The sequence below is a fragment of the Danio rerio genome, chromosome 20, assembly GCF_052040795.2.
Source record: "Danio rerio strain M-AB ecotype USA chromosome 20, GRCz13ab, whole genome shotgun sequence".
Taxonomy (NCBI): Eukaryota; Metazoa; Chordata; class Actinopteri; order Cypriniformes; family Danionidae; genus Danio; species Danio rerio.
In genome coordinates, this window is record NC_141040.1 from 27,488,432 (window position 1) to 27,507,500 (window position 19,069).

General features: G+C 37.1%; 1 protein-coding gene across 17 annotated transcripts in view; it reads left to right on the plus strand.

The window, feature by feature from the left end:
* The window catches only part of palld (palladin, cytoskeletal associated protein), a 149,573-nt gene that overhangs the window by 129,265 nt on the left and 1,239 nt on the right, over window positions 1–19,069 (plus strand). For all 17 annotated transcript variants that reach the window (XM_087298199.1, XM_087298201.1, XM_087298207.1 and 14 more), the window contains 8 exons: window positions 1,042–1,260; window positions 4,417–4,566; window positions 6,371–6,459; window positions 8,808–8,940; window positions 12,056–12,263; window positions 14,657–14,822; window positions 15,985–16,118; window positions 18,734–19,069. The exon at window positions 18,734–19,069 is cut by the window's right edge and continues 1,239 nt beyond it. In XM_087298199.1, the coding sequence (XP_087154325.1) occupies window positions 1,042–1,260; window positions 4,417–4,566; window positions 6,371–6,459; window positions 8,808–8,940; window positions 12,056–12,263; window positions 14,657–14,822; window positions 15,985–16,118; window positions 18,734–18,894 (1,260 nt within the window). In that variant the 3' untranslated portion in view covers window positions 18,895–19,069. The remainder of the gene's footprint in view (window positions 1–1,041; window positions 1,261–4,416; window positions 4,567–6,370; window positions 6,460–8,807; window positions 8,941–12,055; window positions 12,264–14,656; window positions 14,823–15,984; window positions 16,119–18,733) is intronic.

A 19,069-nucleotide genomic window follows, 5' to 3' on the forward strand; every position in this document is an offset into this window, starting at 1 on the left:
TGCATTACGTACCATAAAAAAAAACCAAGAAACGCGACTAGTTACCCTTTTGGGGAGAAACTCAATATTGTAATTCATTGCTTTCTAAAGTATCTTTCCCCAACACATGATTAAAAGCATTAATTTCCTGCTGAACCCAATGTACACTGAGTATTTAGAATAAATGATGTTAATTTATTACTATTTTTGTTTATACATAATTTTATGTTCAGAGAAAAAGCCTTAATTTTCCTTGTGCAGAGGTTGTTCGTGCAGTTTAGCATCACTATGCAAAAGCATTTGTCCACTGGACTGGCTAAACAACCCCACATGCTAATGATTTAAACTAATCCATGAATTGTTTAAGATCTTTAAAAAAAACCCTGCTAACATCACCATTTGTTTTGTTACTGCTCACTGATCAAGCACCAGAGACCACATGCGTCTGCTTCGCACATTTCCTACCCTCGAGTGGAGACACTAAAATGCACATGCTTCTCTTCCTCTGAACTGTGGGAAGTGGATATGCTGTTAATGTTGTGCCGTAAATTTAAAATGTGCTTAGCACTCCACACAAGTCCTTGGGCAAATAGCGGTTGTCTGTGTGTTTGCGTAGGAAATGTGCATGTGTGTGTACTTTTGGGAGGATGTGGCTGGACGTTCAAGAAAACAAGATGGAGAGGATTGGTCCGTTGTCTACATATGTAGTTGTGTGTGTGTGTGTGTGTGTGTGTGTGTGTGTGTATGTGTGTGTGTGTGTTTTCTTGCTGCAGCTGTGTCTTAAACCTACAATTATTGTTGTGATGTGTCATCAGCACACACTTTTCTCCAGATGTTCCTTCTGCCTGCAGAGTGAAATAAAAAGAAACAGAAGAGTAGAAAGAGACTAGATGAAAGGGCAAGACGAGTGAAATAAGAGTTGGATGTGAGACCGAATAGATTACAGGATTCAGTGATGAGAGGATGTGTGTTTGAATGAATAGAACGAGCGATTGAATGAGCTGCTAACTGGAGACGAAGGTCATAAATAGAAGTCTTTGTGTTTGTTTGTTTGTGTGACAGGAGTATAAAGTGTCCAGCTTCGAGCAGCGGTTGATCAGCGAGATTGAGTTCCGCCTGGAGCGTTCACCTGTTGAGGAGTCTGACGATGATGTTCAGCATGATGAAGATGCGCCTGGAGAGGTGGCGCCGTCTTTTGATCAGAAGCTCAAGCATTACAAGGTGTTCGAGGGCATGCCTGTGACCTTCAGCTGCAAGGTTATGGGAGACCCAAAGCCTAAGGTGAGAGAACCAGGCAGGTTAGCTCTCCTAGAATAATTTACTTTCATGTTCCTTATAAGCAGAGTTTATGACCTTAATAGGTTATTATTGGTGCTTCACCCTACAATTAAAAAAATCTTAGGCCATCCAAAATGTAGTCACTTTCTTTTTTCTTTAGAACACTATCATTGGAACTACCTGAATTCTGTAACTGTCCAATAGCGGTCATTCTGACTTGTACAGTAAATATTATGACTAATTCAATTCAAAATTGAGATTTTAGAATTCAGTTTTGAGTGTCTGTCAAAATTTAAATGAATTTATTACATTAAAAATGTGATTATTTTTGTAATATAGCATTTTTGTAACATCTGTTTTTAATTTAGTAATATATTTTAGTAATATAGTTGTGTACGAGTGAAAATGTTTTTTATGAATGTACTTACTCCCAGGGCAGTTTAAACGATATACAGTTGAAGTCAGAATTATTAGCCCCCTTTGAGTTTTCTTTTTTTTTTTTTTTTATATTTCCAAAATGATGTAAAACAGAGCAAGGGGGAATTTTCACAGTATGTCTGATAACATTTTTTCTTCTGGAGAAAGTCTTATTTATTTTATTTCAGCTAGAATAAAAACATTTTTAATCTTTTTATGACAATTTTAAGGTATAATTAAATTATTACAATATTATTGTTACAATATTATTGGCCCCTTTAAGCTATATATTTTTTCCGATAGTCTACAGAACAAACAGAACAAACAAATAGTCTACAGAACAAACCATTGTAATACAATAACTTGCCTAATTACCCTAACCTGCCTAGTTAACCTAATTAACCTAGTTAAGCTTTTAAATGTCTCTTGACATTAAAAGTGTCTTGAAAAATATCTTCTCAAATATTATTTACTGTCATCATGGCAAAGATAAAATAAATCAATTATTAGAAATGAGTTATTAAAACTATTATGTTTAAAAATCTGTTGAAAAAAATATTCTCTTAGTTAAACAGAAATTGGGGAAAAAATAAACTGGGGGTTTAATAATTTAGGGGGGCTAATAATTTTGACATCAACTCTATATGCAAACTCCACACAGAAATGCCAACTGACCCAGCCAGGACTAAAACCAGCAACCTTCTTGCTGTGTGGCGACATCGCTACCCACTCCTCCCCATGGTGCTTTTTTTAAATAAATGTATGAGAGACATCTCTGAAGTAAAGTTAGTTTTTTTGCTATCAGAAAGATGTTTTTTTTTTTTTTTTTTTTTGTATAAGATTGCTAGGCAACGTGTATTCAAAGCATGGGAAAACAATTGTGAACATTGAAAATCATGTGCCAGTTTCATCGATGATAGTCATTCAAGGTAGAAATACTTGTAAGTCTTTTGTGTTTCTATAATGTATATTTTATTTTAGCAAAGGTCAAAATTAGATTGTTCTAGTGTTCTAGCACTTTGGGAGTCTTACACGTATGCGTGTATACTGTATATAGGCAAAATTTATACCCATGGCTGTTAGTGATGCATTGTGATGCATTGATGCATTGTTCACACTGGATGAAAGATCATCATCTTCAGCTGAACCTCGCAAAAACGGAAATGCTTGTAGTTTCTGCCAACCCGACTCTACACCATAACTTTTCAATCCAGATGGATAGGGCAACCATTACTGCATCCAAAATGGTGAAAAGCCTTGGAGTAATGATTGATGACCAACTAAACTTCTCTAACCACATTTCTAGAACTGCTCGATCTTGCAGATTCGCACTCTATAACATCAGAAAGATCCGACCCTTCTTATCTGAACATGCAGCTCAACTCCTTGTTCACGCTCTTGTTCTTTCCAAACTGGATTACTGCAACTCTCTACTAGCTGGGCTTCCAGCTAACTCTATCAAGCCTCTTCAGCTGCTCCAGAACGCAGCAGCACGAGTGGTCTTCAATGAACCTAAACGAGCACATGTCACTCCGCTGCTAGTCCGTTTGCACTGGCTGCCAGTTGCTGCTCGCATCAAATTCAAAGCTCTGATGTTTGCCTACAAAGCGATTTCTGGCCTTGCTCCTTCTTATCTGCTCTCACTTCTGCAAATCTATGTGCCCTCCAGAAACTTGCGTTCTGTGAATGAACGTCGCCTCGTGGTTCCATCCCAAAGAGGGAAGAAATCATAAACTTATCTCTCACGAAATCATAAACTTATCTCTCACGAAATCATAAACTAATCGCTCACGCTCACTCTGCCCAGTTGGTGGAATGAACTCCCTAACTGCATCAGCACAGCAGAGTCACTCGCTATTTTCAAGAAACAACTAAAAACTCAACTATTTGGTCTCCACTTCACTTCCTAATCTGCAATTGCCTCTCTGAATATCACACTAACTGTACCCAGAAAAAATAAAAAATAAAAATAAAATACTACTAATACTTTTCTTCTTAGACTTTACGGACCTGAAACTTGTTTATAGCACTTATTCATTGTTGCTCTTATAGTTGTGTAAATTGCTTCCTTGTCCTCATTTGTAAGTCGCTTTGGATAAAAGCGTCTGCTAAATGTAAATGTGTAGCAAAAAGGGGTTAAACCTTCCTTCCGAATTAAAGCTCTTTTATCTTGTATAAATTAAAAAAACATATTTTTTATTTTAGAACAACCACCAAAAAAGTGAGCTGATCCAGTTAACCACTACTAAACATTGTTTACATTAATGTAAACACCAGTCCACTGTCATTGTCACTGGCAAAATTTTCTGGGCACTTTCTTATTAGTATGTATTGCTGTGGACGTATAGTAGTTGTCCACACAATTATTGTTTACTATTATTTTTAGCACTTTGGTCAACATTTGTTGTTTTAAAGTGCATTATAAATCATATAAAATTGAATTATTACTTTATAGTTAATAATGGTGTACAAAAGATCCTACAGTACATGAGTATTTGCAGAAGACACTGGAATGATGGGATTGGGTGTGGAGTTTATCATCTCTGACTAAGCTGGTTTCTTCAGAAGCTCTGCTCTGCTTCACTTCTGTGATTCCTGCCATATATGGCGGTCTCTCTTTCATTGTGTTTTTCTCTGACCACTGTGAGGCCACTGTAATGACTGTGTGATGACAGCAGACTTGCAATAACAAGAGCCATGAAAGTGCAAGCGTTGCATAACCTTGTATGTGTCTGTTTGCAGGTGTATTGGTTTAAGGATGGAAAGCAGATCTCAAAGCGCAGCGAACATTATCGGATCAGCCGTGATCCAGACGGCACATGCTCCCTTCACACAACAGCCGCGTCACTAGATGATGATGGGAACTACACCATCATGGCAGGCAATCCAGCGGTGAGATTTAGACTCTTAATATAACACAACATATTAAAAAATTGTCATAAATGTATATTATGCTGAAATACAGCAGTTTACACTTGTTTGATTTTGAAAGTGTTAACGGAATAAAGAGTTATTTGCTTAGGGTGGTTTTTTTTTGTGTGTTCTCTTTGATTTGTTCGTTTTTGGAGTAGGTGTTGTGTTTTTTTCATTAGTGGGGGTGTTTTGTTAATTTTTTTAAAACTTTTTGTGTTCGTGTTTGTGTTTGTGTGTGTGTTTGTGTAAACTAGTTTTCTTTGGGTTGCTTTTGGATTTGTTTGGGACTTTTTTGTTTGGTTTGTTTGGCTATGTTGTTTTGGTTTAGTTTGGGTTGTTTTATTTGTTTTGTAATTATTTTAGTTGACTGTGTAATTTTGTTGTTTGGTTTGTTTTGTTTTTACTTTAGTTTCATTTTGGATGTGCTGATTTCTTTTTGTTTAGATTGTAGTTTTTTTTTTTTTGGAGTTTAGTGTTTTTATTTTGTTGGATTTTTTTTTTTGTTTGGTTTGGTACTTTGTTTTATTTTGTTGTTTTTTCTTTTGTTTAGTATTTTTGATTTTGTTGGAGTTTTTTCTTTTTCGTTTAGTGTTTTTTATTTTGTTGGATTTTTTTTTTTCGTTTAGTGTTTTTTATTTTGTTGGAGTTTTTTTCCGTTTGGTTTGGTACTTTGTTTTATTTTGTTGTTTTTACTTTTGTTTAGTATTTTTGATTTTGTTGGAGTTTTTTCTGTTTCGTTTGGTGCTTTGTTTTTATTTTGTTGTTTTTTCTTTTGTTTAGTATTTTTGATTTTGTTGGAGTTTTTTTCTTTTTCGTTTAGTGTTTTTTATTTTGTTGGAGTTTTTTTTTTTTTTTCGTTTAGTGTTTTTTATTTTGTTGGAGTTTTTTTCCGTTTGGTTTGGTGCTTTTGTTTAATTTTGTTGGAGTTTTTTCTTTTTTGTTTAGTGTTTTTTTTATTTTCTGTTTTTTCTGTTTAATTTTGTGCTTTGTTTTTTATTTTGTTGAAGTTGGGAAGTTTGCTTGGGATGGTTTGTTTGTGCCTTTTTTGTTTATTGGTTCTGTTTGATTTGTTTTTGTTTTGTTTACGTCTTTATTGGTTGTGGTTATTGTTTTGAGATTAGTTTATGTTTTGTGTTTTAGTATTTGATTTGTTTTGAGATTAGTTTATGTTTTGTGATTAGTTTATGTTTTGTGTTTTGGTCTCGTTGATTTTGTTTCAGCCTAATTTTGTTTTGTTTCAGTTTAATTAGATTTTGCTTCTTTTATCGGTTAGATTTTTGTAACTTATTAGGAACTTCTACCAAGTGATCATTGTCAGTGTTTTTTAAGTCATCTGATTGAAGTCATCTAACTGCAGGAGTCCATTTTCTTTGCTAACAGTAATAAATGACTTAATGTGTGAATGTTTCCTAAGAAATGTTTAGATTTACTAAGAAAAATGTATGATTTCAAGTTTGTCAGAGTTCATTTAATAGCTTTCTCTCTCATACACATTCAAACACACACACATTTACTCTAAGTGGCTAGTGAGCTTGACCAGTGTTTTGCTGGAGACGGATAAACAGTGGTAGTCAGGGGGGAAGTGACTGGCCAGATGCAAGAAAATTAGTAGAGCCTTTTGTAAGGGACATAAACATTCAAAAACATTCCAGCTTAGCCTGACCACAATCCAGCCCAGTCATCTATACAGTCATCCACAGACACAACGCTATGTATCTTATCTGTCACTTGCCTTGCATGTGTAGAAATGAAGATACTATTAGTTCCTTTTTTTGTCTCACAGGGACGAGTGAGTTGTACTGGTAGGATGATGGTCCAGGCTGTTAACCAGAGAGGGAGAAGTCAGCGCTCCACACCTGGACACATCCGCAGGTAAACACTGCTTAACATCAGGTTCAGGATTAGGTTTACTTTCTGGGACTGGCACTAATAGAGGGTGTATCCCATGTAAAGGACACCTGTATGTTTTCTTCCTAGGACTATTTAAGAGATCTTTAGTGCTGAATGGAACGTAAATCTTTTCCAAAGGGTGGGGTTTCCTCTGGATAATATACCTGCCTATTCAAGCTTTTGAGCTCTTTGTATATTTGATTGACAGAGGCAGTGCAATAGTTCCTGGAGGCAGTCCAGTGTGCCAGCTTTCATTCATTAAACCTAGATATGGTTCGCTGTACATGATGTAATCAGAGATGTTCTCCAAGAAAAACATTAACGTGTTTGTTTAGTTTGTTTTCTACAAATGTGGTACACTTTGGCATCATATTACTTTATTCCCATTGCATTTTATTTATTTTTTAAAAATGCATTAGATGTACTTTTGTCTTTCTATTTTCTTTATATTAGATAGAGTTTTAATTTATGGATACTTGTTAGTTGTTTCTATCCATCACTTTAAAATAATGATTTTTGGCCTGTCCCACCTTGTTTCTCCCCATAAAAGTGAAATACAGCTCTAAAATAATAATGTTTTTTTTAAATAACTCGACTGAAACTATCATTTATTGCCTCCTGACAAACAATGAAGTCAAAATTAACCCATAGAGTCTTCTCTATGAACATGTTTTACATTTATTATAATTAAAATTTATTCATTTATTCGTTTTCTACCCATCACTAGGAAACCCATACACACTCATTCGCACACATACATACACTATGGACAATTTAGCCTACCCAATTCACCTGTACCGCATGTCTTTGAACTGTGGGGGAAACCGGAGTCACTGTGTCGGCGCAGTAGGTAAAGAACCCCCGAAAATTACCTACCACAAAAAACGAACCCATTTGTCTTAAAGTGATTAAACTCACTAGAGTCCCCAGCAGACTACTGTTTGTCAAAAAGATGAATAAAAAAGTTACATAAAAAATAATTCAACAGTTTTCATGTCTTATTCCCTACACAGCAAAATCCAAAGGGTAGAGAATATTTGGTCGCATACTACAGAGTTACAACAGACAAAGAAAAAATCAAGTCAAAAATTAAAGTAAATACTGGTGTAAATGCACAAAAGTAAACGCATACCACAATGGTGTCATCTAACAAAACAAATATTTTCCGTAAATCTCACTACAGACTTTTGCAGACATCTAACAGGATTAGTCAAATAGCTTAGTAATAAGTAAAGCTGATGATTTTGTTTGTGGAGTTGTTTAATGATCCTCATAAGCTGAGATTTTGAGAGATTTAATGAGTTTTCAGTTGAGTTCCTAAAGCCATGTTCACAGCTACACAGGTATTTTTAAAAACAAAAACATTTATTTTCTCGATTTGTCTAAAAAAAAAGAAAAAAAAAAACAGACCCTGGTGCTTTTTGAAAATCTTGAAAAAAAATTGGTTTTCAGTGATCTGATACTGTGTTTTTGTGTTGAAAAAAAGCTGCAATTTAGACAATACCCATGTGTGTGGACAGCAGGGCTTAAGGTTGTGACTGTAATTGATTGTACTTTTGTGTTTTTTTCAGTGATTCTGCTTTTGAACAGCAGGAGTTCATTATTCTCTAAACAAGACCAATAACCTTGATTTATTAACAACACATTATTTCCTAATTCCCAATGGTATTTGCCCACCGGCAACTATTGCTAACACTTGAACATTTGACAAAGTATACAAAAAAAATCATTCTCTTGAAAGATCTGTTTAGTTTGGATGAATCTAGAGACCTTCATGTTTATGTTGATATACATTTGTGAAAAAAAAAAACATTTTTAGTAACATGAAAACTGCCTTTGTTTGGACGGGTTTGCCTCCATTTTGCATCCTGGAATTTTGGGTAGGATGTTGTAGGCCTCCTGTGATGGGAAGTAAATCAATTCTTTTTTTTTCTTTTCTTGAAATCCTTTATTTGGTTGTTTGCCTGCATGTCATTGAGAAATTAAACATGTATAACATGTAGAAAATGACCCATAAAAGGAAAATAGCAACTGAAATTCGACAACTATAGTTGCTGGTGGGCTTAAATGGTCCTATAATAATGTTGCTAATCATTTCAATATAAAATAAGTCATTGGTTGTTGCCTGTTTTTACAACATTAACACTATTATACAAAGTAAAAATGACACTAATGTTATGTAATATAAAACGAAGATATACTGATTATTCAAAAGCAAAAAAGGATAAATAAAAAAATGTAATAAATTAAAATAAAATGAATTAAAATAAAGAATGCTATTAAAATCCTAAAACTATAAAAACCTTAATTATAATCTTCCCCCCTCCTAGACCTCGCTCAAGATCCAGAGACAGCGGTGATGAAAATGAGAATATTCAGGAACGTCACTTCCGCCCTCATTTCCTGCAGGCTCCTGGTGACCTGATTGTGCAGGAGGGTAAACTGTGCCGCATGGATTGCAAGGTGACTCACTTTAACACTATACACCACAATAGTGACCATCTTAAATGAAAAGGCCAAAAAGTATGTGTGCGTGTGTGCGCGTGCAGTCTGGAAAGCTTTCTCCTCTTCCAGTCTGAAGGAAAGAAAAAACATTTAAAGTTGATGTTTCATCACTTCTGATAATGATGAATGGGCTCGAGTGAAAAGCTGGAATTATCCTCCGTTTTCTCTCTCTTTCTCATATTGTTGAGTTTTCTTCTTCTCTCAGATGTGTTTCCATTGGCTTACAGCTGTCTCTGAAGACTGTCCTCTGTTCCTCCCTCTGTCTCTGCTCATGTTTTGTCTGTCCCATATTTCTTCTTTTCCCTTCAGTTGCCGTCTTTCTCATGACCCTCTCTTTTATTTGAATATTTTGTCCTCTTTACTTTGACAGTCTCTTCATTTCTGTTTTTGCACCCCTTACACAAAATTGGCATCACTTTTATATTCACACAAGAGATAAAATTTATATTTGACAATATTTAAATACTCACCGGCCACTTTATTAGGTACATCTGTCCAGCTGTTCGTTAATGCAAATATCTATTCAGCCAATCACTTGGCAGCAACATGCATTTAGGCATGTAGACATGGTCAAGACAATCTGCTGCAGTTTAAACAGAGAATCAAAATGGGGAAGAAAGGTGGTTCAAGTGACTGAACGTGGCATGGTTGTTGGTGTCAGACGGGCTTGTCTGAATATTTCAAAAACTACTGATCTACTGGGATTTTCATGCACAACAATTTCTAGGGATTACAGAGAATGGTTGAAAAAAAGAGAAATATCCAGTGAGTGGCAGTTCTGTGGGTGCTTGCCTTGTTGATGCCAGAGGTCAGAGGCCAGACTGGTTCGAGCTTATAGAAAGGCAACAGCAACTCAAATAACCACAGGCTCACCAAAAATGGGTTAATAGAAGATTGCAAAAACACTGTGACATTCGGATGTTAGGGTCATAATTTGGCGTCAACAACATGAAATCATGGATCCATCCTACCCTGTATCAACAGTTCAGGCTGGTGGTGGTGATGGTGGTGTAATGGTGTGGGTGATGTTTTCTTGGCACACTTTGGGCCCATTAGTATCAATTGAGCATTGTGTCAATGCCACTGCGCATCAGAGTATTGTTGCTGACCATGTTCATCCCTTTATGACCACAGTGTACCCATCTTCTGATGGCTACTCCCAGCAGGATAACGAGCCATGTTATAAAGTGTGAATCATCTCAGACTGGTTTCTTGATCATGACAATGAGTTCACTGTACTCAGATGGCCTCTACAGTCACCAGATCCTCAATCCAACAGAGTACCTTTGGGATCTGGTGGAACAGGAGATTTGCATCATGGATGTGCAGCTGACAAATTTGCAGCAACTGCGTGATGCTATCATGTAAATATAGACCAAAACTCTGAGGAGAACCTTGTTGAATCTATGCCATGAAAGATTAAGGCTGTTCTGAAGGCAGTCCTAGATAGAGGTACCTAATAAAGTGGCTGGAGACTGTATTTGCTAATTGAAAGTCAAATTTTCAGAAACTTTTTTTTATTATTGTAGTTTTGTTATTAAAAAAAAATTATTCTGAAATGCTTTACTTCAAACTAAATATCCTTGATTATGTTATATGATTTCCTTCTATATATTTTTGCAATATAAAAACTATTAGACAAGAATCCACAGGAATTGTGAAGTTAGCATGTGCAAAAAAAAAAAATACAAAACAAAACTATTACACATTTCAAGGCCAGTAAAATTATTCATGGCATGTTTTAATAGCTTTTGTTTGTTTTAATAACATATTTTCCGTTTTATTCTCATAAAGAAATTGGCAAACTTTATACAAAATGAAAGTAAATCTGTTGTTCTTAGCTGCTTAAGTCAAACTGCATTCCTTTAGTGACCAAAAAACACACAATAATAAGTTTATTCAGGCCCTGTTTAAGGAAAATGCTTTTAGATTTTTTTCTGCCACTTTTCTTCATATTTCAGTTGATTATTATTATTATTAATACTACTACTACTATTACTAGTTTTATGTGGTCTGCATTTTATCTAATATATAATATAATATCCAGGTGGATGCTGCACACTAGTGGTGGTGTGGAGAGACCCCCTCGCAAAGTTTTACAACGCTTTGGATGTATGGCAAAATGCTAAATGCGCTATATAAATGCACATTGAATTACAATTGCATTACATATTTCAGTTCAATTCAATTCATGTTTGTTTATATATATTCTAGAACTGTGTAAGTCCAGTTTTCAGAGTTGAAGTTCAGTGTGATTTTAAATTTCACTGCGGAAAATCCAAACCCTGAAGAGCAAATTCACAAAAATCCATATTTCTCTCTATTATATTGTCTAACTATAGTCTTACATTTATATTTCTGCCTGCCCATCAGCCACACATGTCAGAATAAAGGCTCACTGTGCCATGGAGGGCTTCACGTGCTATAAAAAGGCCCTGATCAGTAATGCGCTCATGCACAGAGCCCTTAATGTCAGTGGTATTTATAGCACTGATTTATTTCTTTGGCTTTGAGACTTTCAAACTTTCCAAACCACAAATGTCCCTAGATGCAGTTCAGAAGGTCTACAGTGAAATCAAAGTGCCGGTTTCTGCTTGTTCACTTACACAGGCCATTTTTTTTAATAAACGCTATGAACACACTAGACTTTTGTGTGTGAGATAGACACGATAAGCATCACACAGGGAATATGCACACCCATGGGAACTTAAATGTCATGTACGTTCTCAGAAACCATCACAACAAATGCACATCTTCTCCGTCCGCCCTCTCAGACCTGGTGTAAACACATGAGCAAACTCGTAAACAAATGTAAACACACAGGCGCAGTCACTGGTGGTCTGTTGCTGGCACACCTTCGGGTGGAGCAGGTGTTGTGTTTCTCAGGAATGTGAAAACTGAGCTCGGGTATTGTGCACGGACCTGCTTCCCATGAGAACCACACTCCAGACGTAAACGCTAACATTGCATTGGACGATATGCTTGTAATAAAAATATTTACGCTTCTGTAGAAAGAATAATTGTGGAGAGAATATGTCGAATTAAAACATTTGGATTTGTGTTTTGTTCATAGGTGAGCGGACTGCCAACTCCTGACCTCATCTGGCAGCTGAATGGCCAGACCATCCGTCCTGACTCCTTCCACAAGATGCTGGTGAGGGAGAACGGCGTTCACTCATTGGTCATTGAGCCGGTGACGAGCAGAGATGCAGGAGTTTACACGTGCATCGCCAGCAACAGGGCTGGACAGAACTCATTTAACCTGGAGCTCATTGTTGCAGGTACTTCAGCTTGGAATACAAGACTCTGTGCTGAGATGTCATTTAGGATCAAACTGAAATAGATGTAAGGAGATGACTGAGTTTTGGTTTTCTTTTACAACACTCCAATGCATCATATGCTTCTTTTTACTCCACTACATTATGTACATGTCATTCATGGTTCATTTGAGCTGTAGCAACAGTCACCCTCTCAATAGTTTTGCTTGATTCATGAAGAAGATTATTCTTTTTGATTAACCTTTTGAAATTGGTATACAAATCAGACTAAATGATTCATTTGTGAGTTGGATTGATCCTTTTGCATCTGTTATTGAGTCAACAACTCATTGATTCACATAATCGGATCAGAAAGAGTCTGTTGTTAACAATTCACTGATTCAATTGATTCAGTCTTAGCAAGTCTCTTCTTGACTCACTGATTCCCAATGCCTGCAGTTAACAATTCACTGAATCAAACAATCCAATCAGAGCAAGTCTCTACTTGACTCACTAATTCACATAAATTGGTCAGGGTGAGTCTGCAGTTAACAATTCACTGAATCAAACAATCCAATCAGAGCAAGTCTCTACTTGTTTCACTGATTCGCATGAACTGGTCAGAGCAAGTCTGCAGTTAACAATTCACAGATTCAAATGATCCTGTCGAAGCAAGTCTCTAGTAAACTCATTGATTCACATGAACTGGTCAGAGCAAGTCTGTTGTTAGCAAATCATTAGCCCCTTTCACACATACAGACCTTTCCGCAATTTTCCGGAAAGGTTGTATGTGTGAACAGGCCCTTTTTGAAAATACCGGTAAATTCGTTCTGGCTCTTTTCCGGAAAGAGAAGTTGTAACATTACCGGCAATTTGCCGGAATGCTGCGCTGTGTGAATGCAGAAGGAAGATGGCCGGAAATAGCGCGTCCACGTCTAGAACGTGCTGACATGAGACACCTGCTTTAGCCAATCAGAACAGTCAGACGCATTCACGTGCGCGCGGTTTATGAGAATAAAAGCCTTTGAATATTTTTCCAGACACCTTTAGTTGCTAGATGTTAGTCAGATAACGTTTCTATGTTCCTTCTTAATGCTAACTGTGTAAATAATTTTCGATAAAATGTTTATGATAATCCGTTGTTTGTTTACCTTCAAGCTTTGCGTGTGCCCGTGAGCGCCCATAGCGCCAGCACACACTCATATCATGAACATCTGGACATGCGAAAGTGTTCCTCTATTTGTTTTCATTGGAGTTGTACTCAATACTGATCCATCCAAAGAGTTTGTAATGTAGTCAAATGTTTACAAACACAAGTGCAGCCGTTTAAAGGTCATTTCTGGTTAATGATGTCAGAATTTATCGGCATTTTGCGATGGATGTGTGAATGCCCTTTTCTGGAAAAATTCCGTAACGTCCTCGCCTGTGTGAACAGCGCTTTTTTGAATTTACCGGTAAAGTCGTTCCGGAAATTTTCCGGATATTTACCGAAATTACTGTGTGAAAGGGGCTATTGATTCAAATGATTCACTCCGAGCAAGTCTCCAGGTTGACTCACTGATTTAAATGATTTAGTCAGATAAACGGTGCATTCCAAATGGGATATTGCAATCTTTTGAGTGAAAAAAATCATGGCCGCCATGTTGAAGCATTGCTCCAAACCGAAGTGCTCAACTGCCTACTTTGAAAGGCTATTTGGAATGTAGGATGAAGGATTTGGAAGAATACAACCAATGGACCAGGGGCCGACTGGCCATAGGGAGCACCGAACAGTTGCCTGAGAGTCAATCTGGCCTGCCATCATAATTTTGCCCCCTCCCCCACCCCCTTTTCATAAACATTGCGCTTTTCCACCCACTTCAGGTCATGTAGATTTTAGGCAATGAAATTGTTGGGTGTTACACAATCTCATTCCTATGCTATAATCGAGGGGTCACTAATCTCAGTCCTAGAAGGCCGGGGTCCCTGCAGAGTTTAGCTTCAACTTGCCTCGACATGAATGCCTGGAAGTTTTAAGTATACATAGTAAGACCTTAATTAGCTTGTTCAGGTGTGTTTGACTAGGGTTGGAGCTAACTCTTCAATATACTGGCCATCCAAGAGCAAGTTTAGTGACCTCTGCTCTAATCCCTCCAGAGGGACCCTCCAAAGGGATTAGGCCATAGGGATGAGTCCTTCTGAATGGCGCCCACTGGGAGTCTCCCGTTTAAAGATAACAATCCACTGATTCACGTAAACTGGTCAGAGCAACTCTGCAGCTATCAATTCACTGATTTAAATGTTCCAGTCAAAGTCTCCAATTAGCGACTCACAATATACTGTCACTTTTGGTCCATTTTTTTTATTTAAAATTTTAATTCAAATTAAAAATTGGATATTAAAATGTGCATGTAAGTAAATATTTTTTTTCTTTTCAGCCAAGGAGATGCATAAAGCCCCAAGTTTCATTGAGAAACTCCAGAACACAAGTGTTGCTGAAGGTCACCCTGTACGTCTGGAGTGTCGCGTGTCTGGAGTCCCATTCCCACAGATCTTCTGGAAGAAAGAGAATGAGTCCTTCACTCATAACACAGACAGGATAAGGTACAAGATCTTAACCTATCACAGCCCTCCTGCATATAATCAATGCATAAGTTACCCTGAGGTTTATTAACCTCATATTGATTAAAAAATAGTGTTATTCTTGCGCACCATGTCTGTATATGGCAGCTTTTGTTAGGCTGCTGTTTAAAGTTGCTATATTTGTTTAAACAAACACACACACACACACACACACACACGCGAGATGAAAAGAGTCTTATAAAAAAAAAAAAAAAAAAAAGAAACACAGTAACACACCACAGGCGCTACTGTCTGTACCACCTCAGAGAGCAGAACAGTCACAACAAGCTGTAAAGTCTCCAGTTACAATGTTAGTGGATGTTTGTTCACGAGGATTCAAACGCCAGTAATATGCTCATGCAGTGTTGAAAAAAACAATACTGGCATGAATTAAATTTATTCTATTGAGCTGTTAAATGCTTGGTTCTGATTGGCTGGTCAACATTCTTATTTTCAGATCAATCGACTACTAAAGTAGTCCCAGGCAGATTTTTTACCACATTACAGTTCTATGGCTGTGTCCGAAACCGCATACTTCCATATAGTATGCTAAAATCAGTATGCGAGCTGAGTAGTATGTCCAAATTCATAGAATTCGAAAATCAGTATGCAAGAAGTACCCGGATGACTTACTATTTCCAGCGAGATTCTGGAGTGTGCATCCCATGCACGCTGCACTATTCCATGATGCCCCATGAATTCATGAGAATTCATGAATGGAAGTGAAGCAACGCAACTGACGCAGGAAGGTCACATGACCATGACAAAATGGCGGATGTAGTACGTCCGAATTTCATTTATAGTTTTCACATTCATCCATTTAAATTCAAATACAGTACCTACTGAGTAGTAGACAGTTTCGGATGCAGCCCTTATCTGTACGTTTAATGACTTTAGTTATTTCAAAGCCTACAATATAAATAATGTAATAAAACCATCAGTTTGAGGACAAAAACCTGACAAATTTCTTGAAATACAGTGTCTATACATGTACACTTAAGTGGAAACACCCCTAAGAATAAAAACAAAGCACACTTAAGGTTATTTGTTTAATAATTCAACTGCCTATCATCTATTATTTCTTGATCATTTGTTTGAATAATGCGGCTACTTGCTCATTCAGATGTTCATTTCTTTTTCCCAGCATGCACCAGGACAACTTTGGTTACCTCTGTATGATCATCCAGCCGGCTCTGAAGGAAGACGCAGGCTGGTACACGGTTTCGGCTAAGAATGAAGCTGGCATCATCTCCAGTACAGCACGTCTCGATGTACATGGTTAGTTTAAATCCACAACATAAACCAATCATATAAATGCCATGCTGTGTGGTGATTGGCAAGGGACCAAAGTACACTAAAAACAGACTAAGTAGTTTTAAAGTGGTTTATCAGATCAGTGTTCTTGCATAAATTGCTTCAGACTAAAGGCAAAACCCTATTTAATCTTTCCAATATAAGCACACTCCCTTCCTCCGCTCAACGCTGTTTCCATAGCAATCCCATCAGCCACTGCTGTGTTTTTGCCAGGTTTAACAATACGGATGCATTACCTAAGGCTTAATCAACTGTGGGGCTGAGGAAATAGACAGAAGGGGTGTGATTTAATAATGAACGTTATAAAACTTTTGATTAATGTTTGATTAAAACTCAACACTTGTAGTCTGGAATCAGTTGGAACTAAAGGTGGCTCAACACTTATGCTTTGGCTTGGGTACAGGAGCAACTTTGAGAGTTTAATATTAAAGGGTCAGTTCACACAATTTGCTATTTACTCAAGATGCCATCCAACATGTTTCTGAGTTTATTTCTTTAGCAGAAAATTGTAGAAATTTATATGTACAGTAACTGGTTTTTGGTGAAAGTCAAAAATCTTATTCATGCAAAACAAAATGATCACATCTGGCTTCTGGTGATACATTAAGGTCTTATACTTCATATAGGCAAAATACTTTTCTTACTTGGAATTTGTCATGTTTATAAAATTCTGAAATCAAAAAGAATTTTCTAGACAAATAATAAAATATATATTTTAGCTGCTTCCCAATTGGCACACTATACACTTTTGCACTTACACATTCAACACCATAGTAATAGTATATGAATATAGTGTTGTCCCAAATGAAACACCGTTTTTTTTTTTTTTTTTTTTTTTTTTTACTAAGCAAAAATTCAAACCGTTTCCCTGATGACGTTTCAATTTTGCCAAATTAAAGAAATAAAGGACCAAACTACCAAATAATACCTGCCATGAGTGTAACCGCATTCACCATTGAGAGGTGGTATAATCACTCTCGTAGGAGAATTTTGCTTTCACAATCCAAAATAAATAAAGTAATCCAACATCAGTGTCTGAAAGCTCCAGCCCTTCTGCTACGTGAGCAAAGCAGCAGCCGTGGAGTTCGTGAAGTGTCCGACATTTCACACTTCATTTTACCGGTTGAATAAGTGCATCATCCAGGTAATAAGTGCACTTATTCTTTGCAGAGTTTTCAGTGTGAAAGTACAACTTACACTATTTATACTTCAAAATGGTGTAGAATAGTGCATAAGTAAGCGATTTGAACCGCACCTATTACCTGAAATATTAAATGTTTTTTTTCTTACAACAATCTAAATAACCTGCCAGTGGAGTAAGTTAAATAATCTTGTTTAAAGTAGGTTTATACATACTTCGTTGTTAGATTATTTAGCTTGATTTAAGGGCAAACTTTATTAATTTTCTTAATTATCTTTTCTTGTCTGAAAAAGTGCTTTTTTATTTTTAAAAAATATTTAAACTAGAAAAACAAGACCAACTCTCCACTAGATAGTTTCAGAGGTGCACCCAGCTCTGTGAGTTCATCAACTCCTGCAGTAACTTTACCTGGATGATGGAGGCTTTCAGTGGTGCTTCAGACTGAGCCAAGCCCAGTTTGATGAGCTGTTGTCCAGTGTCAGCAAGAGAAATTTCCCCTTGGGACACCAACAACAGGCGCTTCGTCATAATCACACCCCATACAAAAGAAAGCTTCTGATTTGTTAACACGGTGCAAATGCTGAAGTTGAGAATTTTTAGCTCAAGCAAATTGCACGTCAAATGGGTCAAGTGCTCAACTTGTGCCACCTCATTTGCGTGTATCGTGCAGGATGTCTATTCACGTCTTTGCATTGACTTAACATGTAATTCACTCACTCTTTAGGCTTCATCTGCGTCTGGTTTGAACGCAGCATTGGACCCGGCGCTGAACGAATATACCCCGTTTTTCAGCCTTCTTAAAGCACATAAACACAGCTACTATCTCAATAAAATACATGTTAGCCATTTAGCAAGGAAGCTAGAGTCACCAGGTAGACCGAAGCCCTGCCCACGAACTAAATTTGACTCGCAAATGAAGTAAACTCAATGTTCAGGCGTCTATTTACAATTGCGAATAGCGCTATTTATTTGCAGATTTTGCGTCTGGTGTAAACAGCCATTTTAGGTAAACAATCTATAAACTGAAATTGTCCTCATTTATTTACCCTTCCCTTGCCACAAACCTATTTAAGTTTCTTTTTCTGTTCTGTACACAAAAGAAGTCATTTTAAAATGTATTGAAAACTGGTAACCAGTGACTTCCCTAGTATGTTTTTTTTTTCTGCTATGGAAGTCGGCTGTTACCAGTTTCTAACATTCTTCAAAATATCTTCTGAGTTCTACAGAAAAAACAAAAGAAATTGGTTTGCAACTACTCAATGGTGGATAAATATTGAGTAAATTGTCATTTTTGGGTGAACTAACACTTTAAATTAAACATTTCATGCCGTACAGCAAAGATTTTGTTTTTGTAATTGAGGAACAACATTCATTATTACATCCTGTGATTTCTTTTAACTGCGAAACTATGTTCATCCTCGCCCTTTCCTTCCCTCAGCCCAGTGGCAGCAAACTCACACCCCAAAGCTCAAGAAGGTGCGTCCATCCACCAGCCGCTACGCCGCCCTGACAGAACGAGGTCTGGACGTGAAGGCGGCCTTTTTCCCAGACTCCAACCCTCTTCCTCCCGGCACCCTGGTGGAGAGCGATGACCTGTAGAGACTAGAATAGAGGATCTGACCTTCAAGCCCTTGATCCAGCGCACTCCATAATTCCCACCCGCTTCCCTACAACAGCCGAGAGAAGAGTGATGGGACGGCAAGCTGCTCAGCACTTCCTCAAAGATTACGATTCTTGGTATTTTCACTTCTTCTCCACCACCTGAGGAGAGGAC